The following is a 19417-nucleotide window of genomic DNA, read 5'->3' on the forward strand; positions in this document are numbered from 1 at the left end:
TAGCTACTAGTCCAAAAAGCTACAATATTTCTTTTATGACCCATGCATACAGGTAAAGATAAGTGAACAACTAATTGATGTCCACATAAAACCATTTCTTTTTTTTATTCAAGTGAGGGGAAATTACAGACTTAGTGGTGACGCACTCAAGTTGACAAACTTACATTAGCGCCACCACAAAACTTTTAAAATTTAGAGGAGAATCATGAATCAAAGTGTTTTGAAGTAATAATGGAATTTTGAGTACGATGAAAGACAAAAAGAACAAAGTCGCTCCAAAAACCTGACGGTACCCCTCCTGTCGTTAGCTTACAACATTACCATTTCATTGCAGCCCGACCATGTAAGAGGGGATGGAGCGAATATAACAATCACTGCTACCAGTTCTTCAGAAACAAAGTCAGCTGGGGCACAGCGAACGAAATGTGCAAAGAACTCGGTGCAAATCTCGCTTCCGTCACAAGCGCTGAGGAGAACAACTTCATTGCACGTCTCGTCACCAACGGTGGGTGATGTGTTTCATACACCAAGACCATCAATTCTATTTCTTATACATTGGTTCTAGCATTGAAAAAAGGGATACTCAATTGGGACATGAACATGAAAACAGAATCTGAGAGGAAAGTGATATGTACCTATAAGCTTAATACACAATATTTCGTAAAGTGAGTATGGTTGGATGTATGTTTCCCCGGGTCCCATGCCTTCTAGTTCTGTTGCCATCTTGACCCTTGCTAATTCTTTGTTTGAAAATGTTAAGAAACGAGGAAATGAATGTATTTTCCAATAATGTCGTCTTTTGTATGAGCTATTTTGATCTATATGTCTTATGTTTTCCTTACCACTGATTCTATATGTCAAAATTTGTAAAATTGAAATTTGCACGAGCAAACATTTACGGCGGAATGCACGCTCGATGCTTTAACTTGTACGACATGGAAATGAATATCATTGACATTAGCATCCAAACGAACAACTACTATACTCTAATACTACCACGTGTAACTTCGTTGTTCGATAGTGTGCTGTGTATGAATTAGTCAGCACATAACGGAGGGATAAAACATTGTATTTTTGCTGCTTATAGCCCCTATAAGGATTACACGTCGACTCGTCTGGTTTGGACTGAGGCGTGTACATGGAGAATGGAAGTGGACGGATGGTTCACCTCTCTCCTACACCAACTGGGCTCCAGGTGAACCTGGCAAGAACTGGAGCTGGTGGCTAGGGCAGTCTGCGGATTGTGGTAATGTGTACTCCCAGGTAATCAATAACTCTTCTTCGAATAAAAGGACTCTTTTTACACAACCGACGTTTCGGTGACCATCTGTCACCTTCTTCAAGGCAATTCTGACTGGTTCACATAGCAATGCAGCACAGGTGTTGCTGCTTATACATATCAATGAGATGCTACCGCAAATTATTTACATATGTACAAGAACAGGGGATGACATCACTATGCGGTCCCAAACGTACATGAGTGTAACACATACACAACTATATATATCGATCAAAAAAACAATGCAACGATTATCCTCTATTTCTTAAGGATGCGGTCCCAAACATGACTGAGTCTATATCCCCTATATAATTAATAACTCTTCTCCATTTGTTGATTTGATTATATCAAGTAGGTTTTATAAAACCTCCTTGATTATATGTACGACATCTGCGCGGGCAGCAAATCTCTTCCGTTTCAGGCAAAGAAAGTTTTCGGCCTGTCTGTCTACCTGCCTACGTGCACAGGCCAGAAACTGGCCCCTTGCTTTCGGTGGATCCTCCAAGAAGTCCTGTCCCTTGCCCTAGCCTCTGCTTCCCGAATATTTAACCCAGTGTCCTTCATAATCTGGTCTTTCCATCTCTTTGGTGGTCTTCCCGGGGTCTGGGGGTAGCGAACTCCTGGCTGTAGGCTTTGTAGACTAAAGTTTTCGGCCATACTGTAAATCGTACTAATCAGCTAATCTCCAAGCAGATCCACGCCGGGCGCGAAAATCGTAGTATGCTAGCCAGAGAAGGTCCAGTCAGCCAGAGAGGGTTCATCATCCACGCCGGGCGCGAAAATCGTAGTATGCTAGCCAGAGAAGGTCCAGTCAGCCAGAGAGGGTTCATCAGCCCCTGCCGGGCTGATGAACCCTCTCTGGCTGACTGGACCCTCTCTGGCTAGCATACTACGATTTTCGCGCCCGGCGTGGATCTGCTTGGAGATTACTGATCAGCTATAAAATCAGAACATATATGTTGTGAATTGCAAAAATTTCCAAAAAAGGATACTAATATCGTAAAATGCTAAAGTAAAGTTTTGCTCATCCTTCCTGACCATGAAGATTTCGTAATATAACGAAGACATATATTTTTTGCCACACTTTTTTTGTATTCGCACGCTAGCATCAGTTTTGGGCTTCCTTTGGGCTACCTTTGTTATCTTTCATTTTTTGACATTTTCAACAGGCCGGCACGACCCTCATAGGCGCAAAGGGAGAGAAAGGAGACTGGAACGACAACTACTGCTCTAACGGATTTTCCTATGTTTGCAAGACTCCAAAGTGACATAAATGTCTACAACTGTTAATTGTAGGAAAAAATCTAATGGAAGAAACAGAAAATGAATATCTAGAGTGTTGGACAAAGGAAAGCGTGGTAATTGACATTGGTGTGAGAGATGTGTATATTACTAACTTACTTTTCAGTAAGTTAAAAAATACTTTAAAAAAATCAATATTCGTGTATGATCCCATGTAGCAAACAGTGATATTTCATCTGCACGTTCTGTATTTACCTTCGCCAAGAATGTTATGTTTTGGGAGTATGTGTGTGTCTGTCTGTGTGTGTATGTGTGTGTTTGTATGTGTGTGTGTGTGCGTGTGTGAACACGATAATTCGAGAAGGCATGGGTGAATTGTGTTGATATATAGGGGTAGGTCTTCACGACATCTCGTTTGTAGTGTGAAGACAGAAGGGGTCTTCAACAGGACAGTTTAAGAAAACAAAATCAAGCGATTTGTATTAAAACCAGTCCTCACTAACCATGAGAATGTTGTATATCCAAGAATAGTCAGATTTACAGAAAACTAGAATTTTGATACATGTGAAAAAATATATACGACACTTCATCCATACTTTTGAGGGGGCATAAAGTCAAGTAACGCTGATATTGTCATTAGAAAAACGGTTGCTGTCAATGTTGTTTCTTTTTGTAAATATGCTTCAAAGAACATTTGTGCTGACTACATCACACCAACATACAAGTTTTAATTGTATATCCTTGTAAGACTTGTAACAAGTGAAATGTTGGTAGCAGGAGTACATAGTATATTAGTGGACACAAAAGCAGCGTACAATGACGAAAACAATGTCATGTTTCTGTAAAAGTTGTTTTGATTATTTATGAGGCACAAGAGGGATGTAGAACCAGTGATTCAAATTTAGAAAATGTAAAACTTAACTGTGTTTATAATATCAACCATTTGTGCAAGTCGATTGGATGTTGAGATATGTTGAGAAAAAAAGGGAACACACCAGATTGACTATTGCATATGGGTATACGTATCCCCTCAAAAGTTGCTTGCAGAGACAAGTGTACTGTAAATGCACTTAAGTTTTTACACCAAAAAAGCAATTACTCAAACAACTGGATATGATTTTGGAAACGGTTAAGTTTTTGGTGATTTAATTTTACGGTTGAGAAAAAATGGAGTGTTTGCGGTGGTTGTAAGTCCGCAGTTGAAACAAGGTGGTGGGCGCCAGAAGTCACAACAAGAATTTTTGCAGCGCTGAAGTTACATAAAAAATAAAGAGCTTGTAAGGAAAATAAGTTAAAGTATGTTTACTGTATAGCACTGAAGTTACATGAAAAATAAAGAGCTTGTAAGGAAAAGAAATCAAAGTAAGTTTACTGTCCAGCACTGAAGTTACATAAAAAATAAAGAGTTCGTAAGGAAAAGAAGTCAAAGTATGTTTACTGTACAGCACTGAAGTTATATGAGAAATAATGAGCTTGTAAGGAAAAGAAGTCAAAGTAAGTTTACTGCACAGCACTAAAGTTACATAACAATAAAGAGCCTGTAAGGAAAAGAAGTCAAGGTACTAGTAAGTTTACTGTACGGCACTGAAGTTACATAAGAAATAAAGAGATTGTAAGGAAAACAATTCAAAGTATGTCTACTGTACAGCACTGAAGTTACATACAGAATAAAGAGCTTGTAATGAAAAGAAGTCAAAGTACTAGTAAGTATACTGTACAGCACTGAAAATACATAAGAAATAAAGAGCTTGTAAGGAAAAGAAGTAAAAGTACTAGTAAGTTTACTGTACGGCACTGAAGTTACATAAGAAATAAAGAGCGTGTAAGGAAAAGAAGTCAAAATGAGTTTACCGTACAGCACTGAAATTACATAAAAATAAAGAGTTTGTAAGGAAAAGAAGTAAAAGTACTAGTAAGTTTACTGTACAGCACTGAAGTTACATAAGAAATAAAGAGCTTGTAAGGATAAAAAGTCAAAGTACCAGTAAGTTTACTGTACATTACTGAAGTAACATAAAAAATAAAGAGATTGTAAGGAAAAGAAGTCAAAGTACGTTTACTGTACAGCACTGAAGTTGCATAAGAAATAAAGAGCTTGTAAGGAAAAGGAGTCAAAGTAAGTTTACTGTACAGCACTGAAGTTACATATGAAATAAAGATTTTGCAAGGAAAAGAAGTCAAAGTACAGCACTGAAGTTTCATAAAAATAAAGAGCGTGTAAGGAAAAGAAGTCAAAGTATGTTTACTGTACAGCACTGAAGTTACATGAAAATAAAGAGTTTGTAAGGAAAAGAAGTAAAAGTACTAGTAAGTTTACTGTACAGCACTGAAGTTACATAAGAAATAAAGAGCTTGTAAGGAAAAGAAGTTTGAGTATGTTTACTGTACAGCACTGAAGTTACATAAAAAATAAAGAGCTTGTTAGAACTCACCATGTCTGTATTTGGTCAACTGATTTCTTATTATTAAGAGTTTTACCAGGATCTGATGTAGGAAGGTGGACATGTCAGTCCAAAAAAAAGTGTTTTTCTGTTTTATCGATATTCCCCCAATACAAAGTGTTTTTGAATAGCTTCTGCAAGGGAACAGAACATTGAACAGTGTGTCATGCCTTTATTCTATGCCTGATTTGCATAATCACTACTTGTAAAGGGTAGGTTAAACCCAATACTCTGAGCCATTTTTGCTGTAAAAAATTAAACAGAAATATGGTGCAGTAATTCATGGATGGAAACTTACTTCAAAGCTTACTGCAGGTCAAAAAATTGAGAACATAACTAAAATATAGGTAAACACAATGTATCAAACAACTGCTACAAAAGCACTCCTCACTCCAGACCTTTCCATATTCTGCTACTGAGAGAACTTTATTCATGACTTTACATTTGGTCAATCTAATGTTATGAATGGTCAACTGTTGTAGATCCAAAAATAAAAAGAGCACCATCTACATACAACGTCTTCTACATAAGAAGAGCACAACCCTCATAACTTTTCATTTATTTATTTATTCATTTACATGTATTCTATTTTCTATCATTTTTCAAGGCAAGAAATCCCTCATTACATTGCATTACCGTCATCTGTTCCATATAAACATCACATAAAGTACAGGTACTGTAGTATTAAATGATAAAGAAACCGTTTATCATACATTACATCTTCTTTGCATAAACAGTGCAGTCAACACACAACTATTATGTTTCTTGTGTCTTTAGAGTACTTAATGTTGTTTCCCAGGAATCAAGCTCCTCTTTCTCTGAATCAGAAGCTGATGATGAAGATTTATCTCTGCTGTCCATATTCTCTTCAAGTCTCTTTCTTCTCTTCTTCTTTTTCTTGCGATGTCTCCTGTGTGAGTGGGACCGTTTGTGTTTATGGTGTGATGAGGACCTGTGAGGAGACCTGAAACGGGACAAACACAAGACAAAAAGTTAATACGACAAGATTTCTACCCTTAACTTTTTTAATTATCCACAATGAAATGATCTCTGGACCTAAGGAACAAGTCAGCACAGCACAAGGAATTTGATTATTGAGGTATAATGTAGCTGGCAGTATGCTAATAGTTAACGGTACTGTTACATTGTACATGTGCAGTACTAAGTATGTGTATCTAATTTTTACAAAAGGCTGTGACATTGCTAACATCAACTACAGACCTGTAAGTCAATGCGTATCTTACTGCTCCTTTGCAAAGCTTCCTACAACAAAAACAGCTTTAGTTTGTTACCTTGACTTTGATCTGCTTCTTGACCTTGACCGCTTCACTGAGGGTGACCTTGACTTCCTCGGAGAAGTAGGCAACACCTCTTCCTCTTGTTGCACAGTTGCAGTCTCCTTACCATCATCAGAATTCAAAGTACTACTCGTCAATGCTTCCAGCTCCGTTTGTCCATCCAAAGTTGTTTCAGGTGGTGTACGATCATCAGTATTACTGCTCTCTTGACCTGAATCAGAGTCTTCATTCTTTGCGCCATTCTTGCCTGCATTTTCATTTTCATTTACACCGCTTTGTCCTATACTTGAGCCCCTGTCCTTTCTTCTAGTCCTATCTTGTTCTCGTCTGTTGCTTCTTTCTCTCGACCTACTCCTTGACCTCTTCCTCCGTCTTGACCGGCTCCTTGACCTTGACCTAACCTTTGACCTCTCCCTAGATCTACTTCGAGACTCTCTCCTGAGACTTCTCCGACTTCTGTAAGGAGGACTGTGGCTCCTGAGTCGTTCTGACGACTGCCTCCACGATCTCGCGCTCACAGAGCCACGTCGCTCGCTAAAGTCTCTCCAGCTACGCCGACTGTCATGTTGGTCTCTACGCAGGCCGTCCAAGTGGTGGTCTTCGTCTGCGTCTCTGAACTCCCGCCCAGGGTTGGGGAAGACGTGCAGGAAGTTGCAGTGCTTTCCCTTTGGGCATCTCTTCCGAGAAAACAGACCTATATAGAAATATATAGCAAGTAGTCAGAAATAAACACCAAGAGATTGTCGCAACAATATAGCTGATACATGTACATAACAGTAACTGTTACTGTTACAGTAGTGGAGAGAAATAGTCATCCATTTTTTGGCTTTATGTAACATTTTTACAAAAGAAAGATTAGAATACTGTGCAATTGTTCGGCTCAGCATTTCTCTTCTGTGCGGTAAAAGGCTTTTATGTTTAACACAGTTTTCATGGTGACCTCTTCCCAGCAAACATAAAACCACCACAACAAAATCATTATTTTGTCTTCTGCCCACCTACCCCCTTGTTTTAACCACAAATATAAAACCACTGCAACAAAACTTGCTTGCAGGAAATCAAATTCCTGCGAACATTTTCCCTTTAACAGACTGAGTGCAGTAAACAGAATATAAGACAATCAATCATGACTCACCACAAATAGCAGATTTCCAGCTTGCAACAGGTGTCATCTCACAGGTGAGTTGTTTACCTGCATAAAAGCGACCGTGGAACTTCTTTATAGCTTCCAAGCAGTCCTCCTCCCTAAGACATGAGGAAAAACAGCATTTCTTACATGGGGTAAACATTGCAAAACTACAAGAAGTATCTTGGGGATAAACATTACAGGTATAGTCAAGTTATTTTTTTCAAAAGATGAGGAAAAAAAAGGGAAAAGATTTAATATCTAAAAAAAGATTTGTACAAAGATGACTTGCATTTAGAAAATTATAAGAAAATCTGTTGACCTCTCCCCCTTGAACTTAAGAAATGAGCAGTCCTACATCATTGTCTCTGCCATCATTGAATGCTCACCTGTCATACTGAACATAGACATTCCCTCTTAAGTGTGGCTCATGGTTGCAGCAGACCTGTAAAATAGAACAGCACACATTCTGTAAAACTAAAAGGGATGTCTTTATGGCTCAACTGATAGCAGCTTCACAGTTGAGCTCCTATTTCAAGTCAGTTGGAAAGGACGTAAAATGGGGGTCCCATGTGTGAGTTGCCTCGAGCACATTAAAAGGGAAGGGCTAGCAATCTCTTCCCATAAAAATATACCCTGCTACTGAAACAACAAGGAAACTTGCTGCTCTATGTGCCACTAGTACTAAGGGTCTGAACTAACAAACATTCTGTAAATACTCCAATGGCATACATCGCATCACTGGGGATTGAACTACAACTTATCTGAGCTTGTACGATGGAAACAGCAAAATGCACTCTACTCTTATCAATTCCTTCTATGACAGTACATTGCACCAAACAAGCAATCATTTACAACACGGGTAAATGCAATGCTATTTGTGTTAGCTATCTTAGCAGACAGCATTCTAGACAGGTATCTGCTGGTACATGTCTGCTACAATCAGTAAACTTCCACAATTACAAATTGCAAGTATCAGACTACAAAAGGTGTACCAAAGAGTTTGGTATCACATTTCTCTGTGGAAACAAGGGACAGTTTGATGATCATGGCTGACAAAAAAGTGAATGTTGGCCTGACCTTGAACTGTACAACTCTTCCCAGCGTCCTGAACTCTGGCAGGGTGTCGTTGTAGAACTCTATAAAGTCCTTGTACAGTTCGTCCTCCCCATACTCCAGATACATGGTCTCATCAAAGTCATCTCTCTGGGTCTGGTCAAGGGCAAAGGTCGCAAACATCCCTGAAAAAGGTTAAAGTTCAAAGGTAAGTAAACGTAACAGAACAAGTTCAATCTGTTGCAAACTTCCTTCATCTGTTCGATTTGTTACAAACCTCCTTCATCCATAAAAGCTAGAAGCATTTGGCTGTTAACTATCATGTCATGTCTTAGATATGCCATTTTGAACCTATACTTACCGGGGATAAGGAGAGTTGTGGTTGAGTCAGGTCTGGTGTGCTTTCTGGAACATCTAAGCATAGACAAGAACAGACCATTGAATCATGAGCGAATTTCATGACTTGAGCACCTAATGTTCTTGACAGCTTACATCAGAATGGTTTGCTGACACCACGTTTTGTTCATTATTCATCAGTTTACTATTGGTATCATTCTGTAGATACAGAATGGAGAAATACATGAGGTAGTAGGTACCCTTTGAAAATATTGGATGAGCCAAATACATAACAGAGACGCATGATGCTATGATGCTTAGATACATGCACATGTATTAACACTTCGAAGCACTAAATGATCTTTTTCCTTGTTTCTAAATTTTGAAAACCCCTCTTTCTTAGCTGCACTGCCTTTCCTTTTAAACAGCAGCAACAGCAAGGTAGACTGAGTCAGCTAGAATCACATACTAGTACCTGTCCCCAAATCTACAGGCACCAGTTTTCTTGAAGAAGGGGCAGTCTTCTGCTGCCCTGCCAGTTGCAGCAGGCACCTCCCCACCTGCGCTGTAGTCAGCTGGAGCCATTGGGTTGTGCCACTCCTCCTTCTTCTGACTCTGAGGGAAAAATTCATTTTACAAACAAGAAGCATAAAGAATTATCACATATTCATCACAGGAACTGCTTTTTCATAAATGACCAAATTTCATGTTTCTGTAAGATATGCAAAGATAAAACACAACAATCACAACAAACATTACTTCCATATGTATCATTAAAAAACAGTATTTTCAGTTTAGTTGAGGAGATCTAATGCTGGATACTTTTGTTTGACTAGATCTCTGCAAAAGAAGTTACCTTATTTCCTGATGTACCTGTAGACTCTAACATCTTGTTCAACTTGTCCTGGTAGGATACAGATGCATCATGGGTGAGCACACATTATCACGCTGGGAACAAGGTTAAGTCCAATGCAATGGGATAACAACGTAAATCATCACTTTGAATGTGCTCCAAATCATTGCTGGAAATAAACACACTACTTTTTTCAACTGTCAAAAGAAAAGAAAATCATGGCTGAAAAAATTAGCACTTGGTACAAACACATGTACAATAAGTGAAGTTGTAAGAATTAAATATCTGTAATTGTAATAGCAGTAGAAAGACATCTTCTTCTTCACATCATAAAGAGCACCATTGAATAAAATTAAGCGCTCATTGACATCGTGAGACCTGAAAATGGTGTACAGAAAAGATACAGCCCACTGCACGGATTGCCCAAGTTCTGAATGCACATTTCTTGGTTGAACCTTGCATCCAATCCAAGCTTCAAATATCTGGTGGATGTTTGTTAAGGTTAGTTAAAGTGTTGGTTATGGAAATACCCCTCCATACAATCTTCCAACTGAATGTCTGAATACTAACACCTTGCAATGTGACATAGACTAATTGATGCTAATACTCTACATTATGCCTGAGCTTTGAAAATACATTATATTTGTAACACAAATATCAAAACATACAAATGCTGGCTTACTTGTAGGATATGTACATGCATGCCTTTGGATACTATCACTTTTAGTTCTACTTTTACTTTGGACAGTATTGCCCATGTCAATTCTAGGCAAACATGGAGTTTAATAAATTTTGGCGAAGTTTGGACCAGTACCAGTCTGCAGCAGCAGCGCTTCACTTGAAAATCAGAATCTCCTGAAGGATAAAAGGTGCTATGGTATGGTAGTACAATGGACTCTTGCATATCATCACTTTCCTCTACACAAGAAAAGATACAAGGTAGGTGTTGCTCTCCAAAGCCTCCCACAAAAAGTGGTCATGAGTAAAACTGCTTTCCATATGTATGACTGCAGTTAAGGAATGGTGTTTACAATGTTCCAATCTAATTCCTTAACTAACTCTTATAGGACACTCTTAAATATATGCAGTCTAAGTAACAGCAGACAAAATACTGACTTACTGACTATGGATGGTAGTATTCTGGAGATATGTAAGTAGGGCAATCCTTTTGTTTTCTCGTTTGTCTGTATGTATAGTTGTAGTAGACCTTACGAAAGTCATGGTACTTTTGTCGTGTAAATAAATTAGTGATAAAAATTACAAAGTTTCCCAACTAAATTCATGAAGCTACAGTGTCATTTATGTGGGATGATGGTTGTGAAAGTATGTCGGTTGGTTTATAGACTTACCATCCCATGTATCTACTTATGACCTACTTACAATCTACTCATGATTTACTTATGAAATATGCAGGAAAACATGGATATCAATCTGCAACACAGGGCTGTCACCTCTTGTTTCTTCTTCTCTTGTTCCTTCCTTTCTTTTGCCTCCTTCTCCTTTCTCTGTTGTTCTTCCCATTCTTCTCTGATCAACCTCTGTAGTAAAACAAAACAAGAGTTCCATGATCTCAAACCTTTGCCAAATGATGTTACCATTGACACATTATAAATATTTCTTATTGTTTATGCAAATAAGCTCCAAAACTGCCACCCAAATAACACAAACTGTTCAAAATATGAAAAGAGTTTCTTATACACAAGAGTTTCTTGTACACAACTAAGATCTTTATAGCTGCCAATGTAATAGTAATCTATGTAATTCTCAGGTAGAATTTGTGGACAAGACAACTCCAATATGATATGATCTACCAACCTGATGAAACTAAAGTTGCATTCATGGATTTGTAAAAAAAACATTTTGACATACAGCAGTTTCTCACTGCATCAACGTAATATCTTTATTGTTATTGTAATTGGGTGGGCCGACTACTCTGTCTTTGCAGCCAGGGGCAAAGAGCTTACAATTGGCAGATCCGGAGCTAAATCACAAGGGTCTGTAATGGCAGCCTGTATACAGCACCTAGTGACCTCAATACAACAATTTTGCCCCAGTTGCGGCCATAAGACCGAAGGTTTCGAACCACTCACACCTGGAAGGACCCCTACTCTTTATTAATTATTTTCGTTTTCCTTGATGAGTTGACAACATGCCCAAACATGTACCTCCTGCTCTTCCTGTTCCCTCCTCCTTGTCTCCTCTCTCTCCCTCCTCACTCTGAACTCCTCCTGGGCCTGAGCCTCCCTCTCCAACCATAACTGGTGCTGTCTCTCCCTGGGAATAGAATTAAACCTCACTGCCGTTCATTTCATATCAATGTCTGCAAATGTCTACAAAACCAGGCACTAATTCAACACACAGAAATTAGAAATTTAAGACAAACCTTCAATTTTACAAAATTAAAATTCAAGATTCTGCTTATATTTGTCAAAACATTCGTATTATGTCTCTCCTTGGTAATAAAGGGTATAGTTAAGTTACTCTCCAAGTCCAAGCAGATTTATCGGCGGCAAGGCAGTATCTAAAGGGCCAACCAGTATCCAAGAGGTCACTGGTTGGCCCTTTGGATATTGCCTTGTCACCGATAGATCTGCTTAAAGATTATAGTTAAGTTAATAGGTTGCAGTAGTGTCTGACGTAGGGTAATGATGTACCTCTCTGCTTCATCTTCTTGTCTGTTCCTTTCTCCATCACTCTCTTCTTCCTTCTCTGGTGCTTCATCTGTTCCTTGTCTTGCTCTGGCATCTTCCTGACGTTTCTTACGTCTTTTCTCCCTCCGCCACAAGGCCTTCTTCTGTTTGTGGCTGTTATATAAACATGAACAGACATTCTATTTCAATTGTTAAACTAGGCATAAGTTTACAGAGGGTTATAATTATGCTGTTGCTATTAGTATTACCCTTGGTTTAGGTGTTGATCATTGTAAAATGGTCTTCTTGTGCTCTTCTTTCAAGGTGTACTCTTTTGTGTTGAGTTGTCTTTACAAAATATTGTATCGTAACCTCACTAACCTGTAGGTTTCAGAAATTATGTCAAAGACTCAAAACATAGTCATGCCATATAAAACCTCCTTAGTCATACATAAAAATGTAACCTCCCCTGCCCCCCTCCCCACTATGTTTGTCCAGTAATTTGCGAACAGCTGAAGGTCAACTACGCAAGCAACGCGTATTTCAAGAACTTAAGACTATTATGGAGCTATGGGATATGATTAATTCTCCAAAGTTACCTCAGTTTTTGTTGTTTTTGCCCGTTTTCTTCCCCAGGTGAATCCTGCGCCATGCTTACAAACAGACACCTGATGCGTATACGTCATCATCTCCTGCGTACACGAACTATGATGACGTTTTACACAAATTACGCAATAGAATCCCCGGCTGAAAACAAAGTGGTCAAAACATCGCGATCGTCGATGTCCAGTTTGACCGTTTGTACGATTTTTACAGGCAAAACCTGTAGCCTGAAGGAAGTCCAAGTGTATAGAGGTAAGTAAAATGCCCAAAAATACATGCAAACAATTTATGGCAGCGCTATATTCGTGTTTTGTTTGTCAAATTATGACAAAGGATGTTTTCACTGTATTTCTGTTGTGTCACAGCCAAAAATATTAAACGACTTAGTCATAGCTAACTAATAACTCAACTATATGTTTGCATAAATGATGCATTTCTATATTGCAAGCAGTAGATCCCTGAAAATTATGAATAGACCTTCGATACGTATGCCTAAGTGTTATGTGATATTTGGAACTATAAAAATGACTTTGCCCCCCTCCCCCTTAACGACCCACACCCTGTATTTTCTTTGTTTAGATTAATTACCCTTTATAAAATGATGATAAACACTGTTTATGTCTGAAAGGCAAAATTCTCTTTTTCTGACTTTTCTTTGTTACAAATTTGCTAAGAGATTTTACTATTGACAGGCTATTGACAGGAACCAATGAGCTTGCAGGAACATCCTGTCAATAGGGAAAAAATATGACAGGAACATCCTGTCAACAGTGCCAAAAAATTCTTATTGACAGGAACATCATGTCCATAGTGAATAAAAAGTCTTATACACAGGCCTGAGGGACATCCTGACTGACAGGAACATCCTGTCAACAGTGCCAAAAATTCTTATTGACAGGAACATCTTGTCAACAGCCTTGGCTTTTTGAATACATGTAACGTTATATATGAAATCATTTAAAAGGGGAGAACCGAAACCACTCATGTGGATACCTAGCAGTGTTTTGTCCCTTTTGAAGTGATTCTTGGCAGGTTGATGGATTATGGCCACATGGCCACAAGTAAACACAATTGTATTGACTTACTGCCACAGTGTGGACTCAAGCCTGTACATGTAGATAAGGTTCACTTCTGACCAGACTGTCCAAGATTTAGGATTTTGATGTAACATTTTCAATCTTTGCTTTATACACATGTCAAGTCTTTTCATATGATTTCATAACTGATGCACTGTGATTTATACTTGTAGAAAATGTGTAACCTAAGGTCTAAACTTTACATGCACGCTTAAATTGTAAGTGTCCCAAATTGGTGCCACAGGCACATCAAACATTGTAGTTTGTCCATGACCTTATTCAGAGCAAAGCGACTCCATGTCATCAAAGCATTCCTCTCAAGCTACCATATGGGAATAGAGAAACTTTATGCCAGCAACTCATACACATAGCTATGATTGATGTATGGATTTGGGGGCATATCAGGCTACTTCTATATTCTACCATTGTTTGAGCCATGTTTAGATGACCTATAGTACTGTCCCCAAAACTGGGGTGGTCACCCAAGAAGGACACTCACTGTGCTGGACACGAGGTCTCAGAGAAACTGGTAGGGATAAATGTGTTGGTACAAAAGGCATATTTCTTGATTTTATTACAACAGAAATTGAGAGAGTTAGACTTGAGGATTGCAGCTAAATCAAGTGCATTCCAATTTTGTATGTAAGTATTGGCTAAATATACATATATTGGCTTATACAGTTGTAGTAGGCGTTGAAGACAAGTTCATGGGCACTTTTGTGTTGTCATTTCTTTCTGATTATCAAGAGTGCCATGGCAAATCCTGTCAATAGTACCAAAAAATCTTATCGACAGGAAAATCCTGCCAGTAAATAGAGTGAAATCCTGTCAATATATGTTTTCTGATGTATGCTTTCTGAGAACTACTGTTACCAATGATCTGATTGCTGCAGGTAAATGCCATTAACATCTTGGTGGGTATAAAAAAATCTGTACATACAAATAAATTGAAAGACCAGCCAAGTTGCCCACTATGAAGGCTATCAAAAAGGCAGCGTTTCTAGCTTGCCAAGATATTGTTACTCATGAGTAGCTTTTGTTTTCCAGAAATGATATGCTGTACAGGTACCAAGTAGAAACCAATGCAGCCGTTACGCCCAGAGCGGGCGCCGGGGCCCGTGGTACAGCGCCGACCGTCGCCTGGCGGGTCCCCGATACACTTCCCGCGGGAACCGCCGCAGATCGGCGAGGGACGTCTTCCAGTTTTCGTTTTCCCCACGGCCTTGACCTTCTATGCTGACGACCAGAGCACACACAAGCAGGTCCTGACCCTGTATAACCCATATGAATTCCCTCTCAGGTTTAAACGTGAGTACATCACATTATGCACATAAAAGAACCTAACACCCTTATGGAGAAGAGTACGCGAGTCATAGCGAAGCCACATTACACTACTAGCTAACGAAAAAGCGTCATGCTTTGGCCTCAGTCTAAGGTTCGAGACCGTTCGACCGCTTTGCCCTTACCTTACATCACATCACCAAATTTTATTTGAAATTTATAACTTGGAGGTTGACCTGCACCATATGCAAAGACATATTTCCTTCAGTCTTATGATATTTAGAAATAAAATATTACCAAAACCCCTGCCAAAGGGGAATAATGTAGTAGTAATGATAGTTACTTCACAATATTTTCATGGTTGGAATCTGCATTTGGAAGATTTGAATGTCATTTCAATGGAAGCTGCAGTTCAAAAGAAAGCTGCTAGGAACCCAAATTTTAATCACTTTTTGATCAGAGTCACCTACAGAATGAAGAACATATGATAATTTGCTACCTTTCTGTGTTCTCCAGTTCTCTGTACAGCCCCTAAGAAGTATGTAGTAGTGGACTCAGAGGGGACCATCAGACCGCACTGCTGTGTAGACATGTGAGTTTGTGCGGATCCTATTTGAATATGCTTTCAACATTGGCAACATTTCTTCGACTTTCTCCTTCCATCTCTGTGCTTATGAAAAGTAAGAGCAGATAATTTAATCTATTGTGGGCATGCACAAATGACGTTTGCTTGTTTTTAAACATCTTTGATTTCACCCCCACAATAGTGTTGTGAGACATGCCGACATCGCGCCCAGTCAGCAGGGCATCCGGGACAAGTTTCGCCTCAACGTCTACGAGCATGGGCAGAAGCGTCTGATTGGTCAGAAGGACATCATGGCGCTCCTTCTCGCCACCGCGGGCCGGGAGGAGGACGAGAGCAAGACGGACGAGGAGCGAATGGTGGCCGCTCTCCACCGTCAGGAGTCAGACAGTGCTGGGGGTAGAAGCCAACATGGTGAGTTTGTCTTCTACGTGACCATGTTTGTCCATCTGCCGAGAAATTGGCAATTACTGACATGTATCAGGTAAACCGACTGTAAGGTTTGGACCATCGCACACTGAGGCATGCCCCTACTCTTTTTCGAAAGGTGTGGTGGGTTCTTTAACCTGCGTGGAGTGTGGCTCTCCCCAAACACAGGACCTTGAGCACATTGAAGATCCTGTCACACTTTGATATCCAAAAGAGTAGGGGTCCATCCCGGGGTGAGTGGATTATAGCATACAGTCTGGTCTTACGTACCTTGTACTGTACAAAACTAGTGTGTTATGATAAAAGGCATTTTACCGGTTTTGCAAAATAAACCAAGAAAAAAAAGACAAACAGCAAGGTGTCTACTAAAGTACTCAATTTTTTAATCTCTCTACCCAATGATGCTGATGATATTGTTTATCCTTCTCTTGCAGTAAGAGGCCGCCCGTCCCACCCTGGTTTTGTGATAATTGCCATCGCCACCTGTTGTATACTTGTCCTGACCATGCCAACCCACCTCCTCGACAAGGGCTCCCGCCTGCCTGACTACCTGCACCTCACTCTCAACCAGAAACTTGTAGCAGCTTACATACTAGGTAAGGTTTGCTGCAGTCATCTGCTGCAGCAATTTTTCTTAAGCCCCTATCTCACTGGCCCCGCGGCACATTGGCGACCTCGCTACGACCGAACGATTTGACAGTGGTCTCAATGAATTTCATCAATGAAAAACGAATCTTCTTACGCTGTGTGTGTTTTGTTGTCTTTTTGGTCATACTTGTACGTTTTGCATGATATTCCCATTATAAAGTCAAGGGTAACACAAATCCAGTTTAGGACGCAGGCACGTTGGCGTTGTTTAGTGAAATAGGGGCTTTACACGTACATATTGCTGCAGACATCCTCGGAAGGTATTTCTGCTTTGAAAGCTGCTACAATATATTTTCTGTCTGCAAAGACTGGGTACCTATTTCTGCAGGACTTATTTGTTTTTCTTAGCTACAGGCATACTCTCAATGTCCTTGTATACGTGTCCTATTGTAGTTTCAAGAGGCTAACTGTGTTTCTTACTATTTTCCAGGACTGGTTACCATGGTGATCCTAAGGTCATGACCAACAGCTTCTCCAGAACCTTCCACATCATCAACACATGACAGTAGTCGTAGCAATATCTACAATTTCCTTCCAATGCAAATGATGTCCAGTCACCAAATTTACTACTGACACTTTGGCCTTGTTCAAGAAATTGTACCCAATGACTTCTGACCTATGACCTGTGTAAGTGGGTCAGTTTTACTGAAGAAGGCCAAAGTGTAGGGTAAAATTTGAGTGGTCTACATTTCTTGTGTTGCAAAGAGAGTTTAAACTTTGATCATGTGTCCTGCCAACAGAGATATTAAAGCTTTCTTTTTTCTCCCCGATGGCCTTAAACTTAAAGTAATTTCCATTCAGCCTAAGGTCTATGGGCAATCTTATTGGTAACAACAAACATAAATGTTCATGTAGTATTACAGATTTAACTCTTTCATCTTTACTGGTGCTGACTCCACTGACAAAACTGTAGTTGTATCCAATGTATTTATAAACTGTCAGTCTATAACTTGTCTTCTATGCCTCTCATTTAAACTACTGTGGCCTATATGTACATGTGATAAACCGCTTTTATGAAGGAAGATTTTGAACTATGCCATTTTCATAGGGGTAAGCCACAGAAGTATAGATAGTGTTTATCCAGTGTGTTCTTCAAACATTCTAGTGCTAGTTGGAGAGTGAATATGATACTAAATTTGTAATGCTACTGTATCCCATTGCCTTGCAATTTTTATATCATTTTCTAATTTCTATATCCTAACATACTGTTGAAATTGGGGCAGTAAGAAAATGATTTGAGGGTGCACTGTATGCATGCTGTGTAAGGTGGATATTTATGTGTTGGAAGTGATGAAGAAGTTGAAGTTTTCAGTTGTAGATACTTAAGTCCTCTGTACTGGTTACTTAAACAGGATGTATTTAATCATCTTCAGATACAAAGTTGCCAATAAGCATACTTAAAATGTGTCACTAGTTCAGTGAATGAAGCCTACATACTCTGTGTTATGTATCAAGGAACAATATTGTTTGTTTTGCCATTTGTATAATAAAGAGAGTAACATTATGAATCTAAAAGTTCAGGACATTGTTGGCCAGTAACTGTTAACGTTATATCCTATGTATTTAGTTACAAACAAAAGTAGCTACAATTTAAAAAAAAAAGATGTGGCTAAGAATGAATAACATCCAACTTTTAGAAAAAGACGTGTCTACTGCTTTCAATTGTATGCACTTTGTTGAGAATAATGAAAAGTTTTGTCTTTGCAAACTTGGTTGTTACATTGTCTTCTGTTGATTCAATTCCTTTACACATTTACAGCATTTGTGATCAATATTTTGGCGTCCATTCTTTGCCATTGTATTGCATGTACTTCCTTTTAACTTGGACATTGAATTTTGGTTGTCATACCTAAAGTTTACTTGGAGTAGCCTTTGAAAAAAAACCTGAACTTTGCTCCAATGATAACCTCCCCGTAAGTCACGTGACGTCTCCCTGTCAACGGCATCCGCTGATTGGCTCACTAAATCAGATTGCGTCATCATCTTTGTAAAAAGAAGAAGCAAGGCAGTTCTGTGTACGTGTAAGAGGATACCTCAAAAGTGTATTTACACAAAACACTTGGTTTTCTATTGAGTAAGGCTGCCATAGGTAGATTTGTAAAGGCGCAAAGTTTACTAAACATTCGACAACCTGACAAATCTATACAACCCAGAAACTCTGCCTCCGTACTGAACTCCTAAAACAACATTAAGAGAAATATTCGATACGTGTTGGGTGTTGCAGAGTTAGGTACCTGTACCCTAAGTTACGACGTCGTAAAAAAACTTGTACAACATTCCAACGGAGGTTGAATGACCCTTTTGGAACAAAAATAAGCGACCGAACGTGTGTTGAGCTCGCTCCCTTTTTTTGTTAAGTCTGCGTGAAGAAATGTTATTGTGTTCTCGCGGTCTTCTGTGGTGCCAGCTAGACCATGGCATGACAGACACGAGTTCAGGCTAAACGCGGATACGTTTCCAGGTACGCTAGTAGAAGCTACGTTGAGTTGAGTTGAGTTGGAAATACCAAACAGTCAAGATTCTGATGGTTTAGACA

The 19417-nt window shown here is 39.2% G+C and overlaps 3 protein-coding genes across 10 annotated transcripts in view; 1 reads left to right on the forward strand and 2 right to left on the reverse strand.

Moving 5' to 3' along the window:
- The window catches only part of LOC136422819 (venom protein 302-like), a 152856-nt gene that overhangs the window by 71265 nt on the left and 62174 nt on the right, over positions 1 to 19417 (reverse strand). The gene's annotated exons all lie outside the window — the stretch shown is intronic.
- Positions 5121 to 12953, reverse strand: LOC136422680 (U2 small nuclear ribonucleoprotein auxiliary factor 35 kDa subunit-related protein 2-like). Of its 8 annotated transcripts, none has more exons than XM_066410508.1 (12): positions 12861 to 12953; positions 12286 to 12435; positions 11797 to 11905; positions 11083 to 11169; positions 9635 to 9682; positions 9254 to 9384; positions 8804 to 8856; positions 8467 to 8627; positions 7776 to 7831; positions 7396 to 7505; positions 6255 to 6954; positions 5121 to 5926 (listed from the first exon to the last, which is right to left on the reverse strand). In XM_066410508.1, the coding sequence occupies exons 1-12, from the start codon at positions 12911 to 12913 to the stop codon at positions 5719 to 5721; spliced, it is 1866 nt and encodes a 621-aa protein (XP_066266605.1). In that variant the 5' UTR covers positions 12914 to 12953; the 3' UTR covers positions 5121 to 5718. The 8 variants fall into 8 exon arrangements, with proteins under 8 accessions (XP_066266605.1, XP_066266604.1, XP_066266603.1 ...); XM_066410507.1 differs by having other exon boundaries at positions 9254 to 9387; XM_066410506.1 differs by having other exon boundaries at positions 9254 to 9393.
- On the forward strand, positions 12974 to 18589 carry LOC136422682 (motile sperm domain-containing protein 1-like). The gene is made up of 6 exons (XM_066410514.1): positions 12974 to 13116; positions 14988 to 15248; positions 15738 to 15813; positions 15989 to 16218; positions 16668 to 16829; positions 17312 to 18589. The coding sequence occupies exons 2-6, from the start codon at positions 15023 to 15025 to the stop codon at positions 17341 to 17343; spliced, it is 726 nt and encodes a 241-aa protein (XP_066266611.1). The 5' UTR covers positions 12974 to 13116; positions 14988 to 15022; the 3' UTR covers positions 17344 to 18589.

The sequence above is a fragment of the Branchiostoma lanceolatum genome, chromosome 17 (assembly GCF_035083965.1).
Source record: "Branchiostoma lanceolatum isolate klBraLanc5 chromosome 17, klBraLanc5.hap2, whole genome shotgun sequence".
In the NCBI taxonomy this organism is placed as follows: Eukaryota; Metazoa; Chordata; class Leptocardii; order Amphioxiformes; family Branchiostomatidae; genus Branchiostoma; species Branchiostoma lanceolatum.

Coding starts and splice junctions, on each gene's coding strand:
- LOC136422682 (XM_066410514.1), top strand. CDS start 15,023: ATGCAGCCGTTACGCCCAGAGCGGGCGCCGGGGCCCGTGGTACAGCGC. Junction 15,249..15,737: donor ATTCCCTCTCAGGTTTAAAC/GTGAGTACATCA, acceptor TGTGTTCTCCAG/TTCTCTGTACAGCCCCTAAG. Junction 15,814..15,988: donor CCGCACTGCTGTGTAGACAT/GTGAGTTTGTGC, acceptor CCCCCACAATAG/TGTTGTGAGACATGCCGACA.
- LOC136422680 (XM_066410506.1), bottom strand. CDS start 12,913: ATGGCGCAGGATTCACCTGGGGAAGAAAACGGGCAAAAACAACAAAAA. Junction 8,628..8,803: donor CACAACTCTCCTTATCCCCG/GTAAGTATAGGT, acceptor AACCTTTTTCAG/GGATGTTTGCGACCTTTGCC. Junction 6,955..7,395: donor CTGGAAATCTGCTATTTGTG/GTGAGTCATGAT, acceptor ATTTCTATATAG/GTCTGTTTTCTCGGAAGAGA.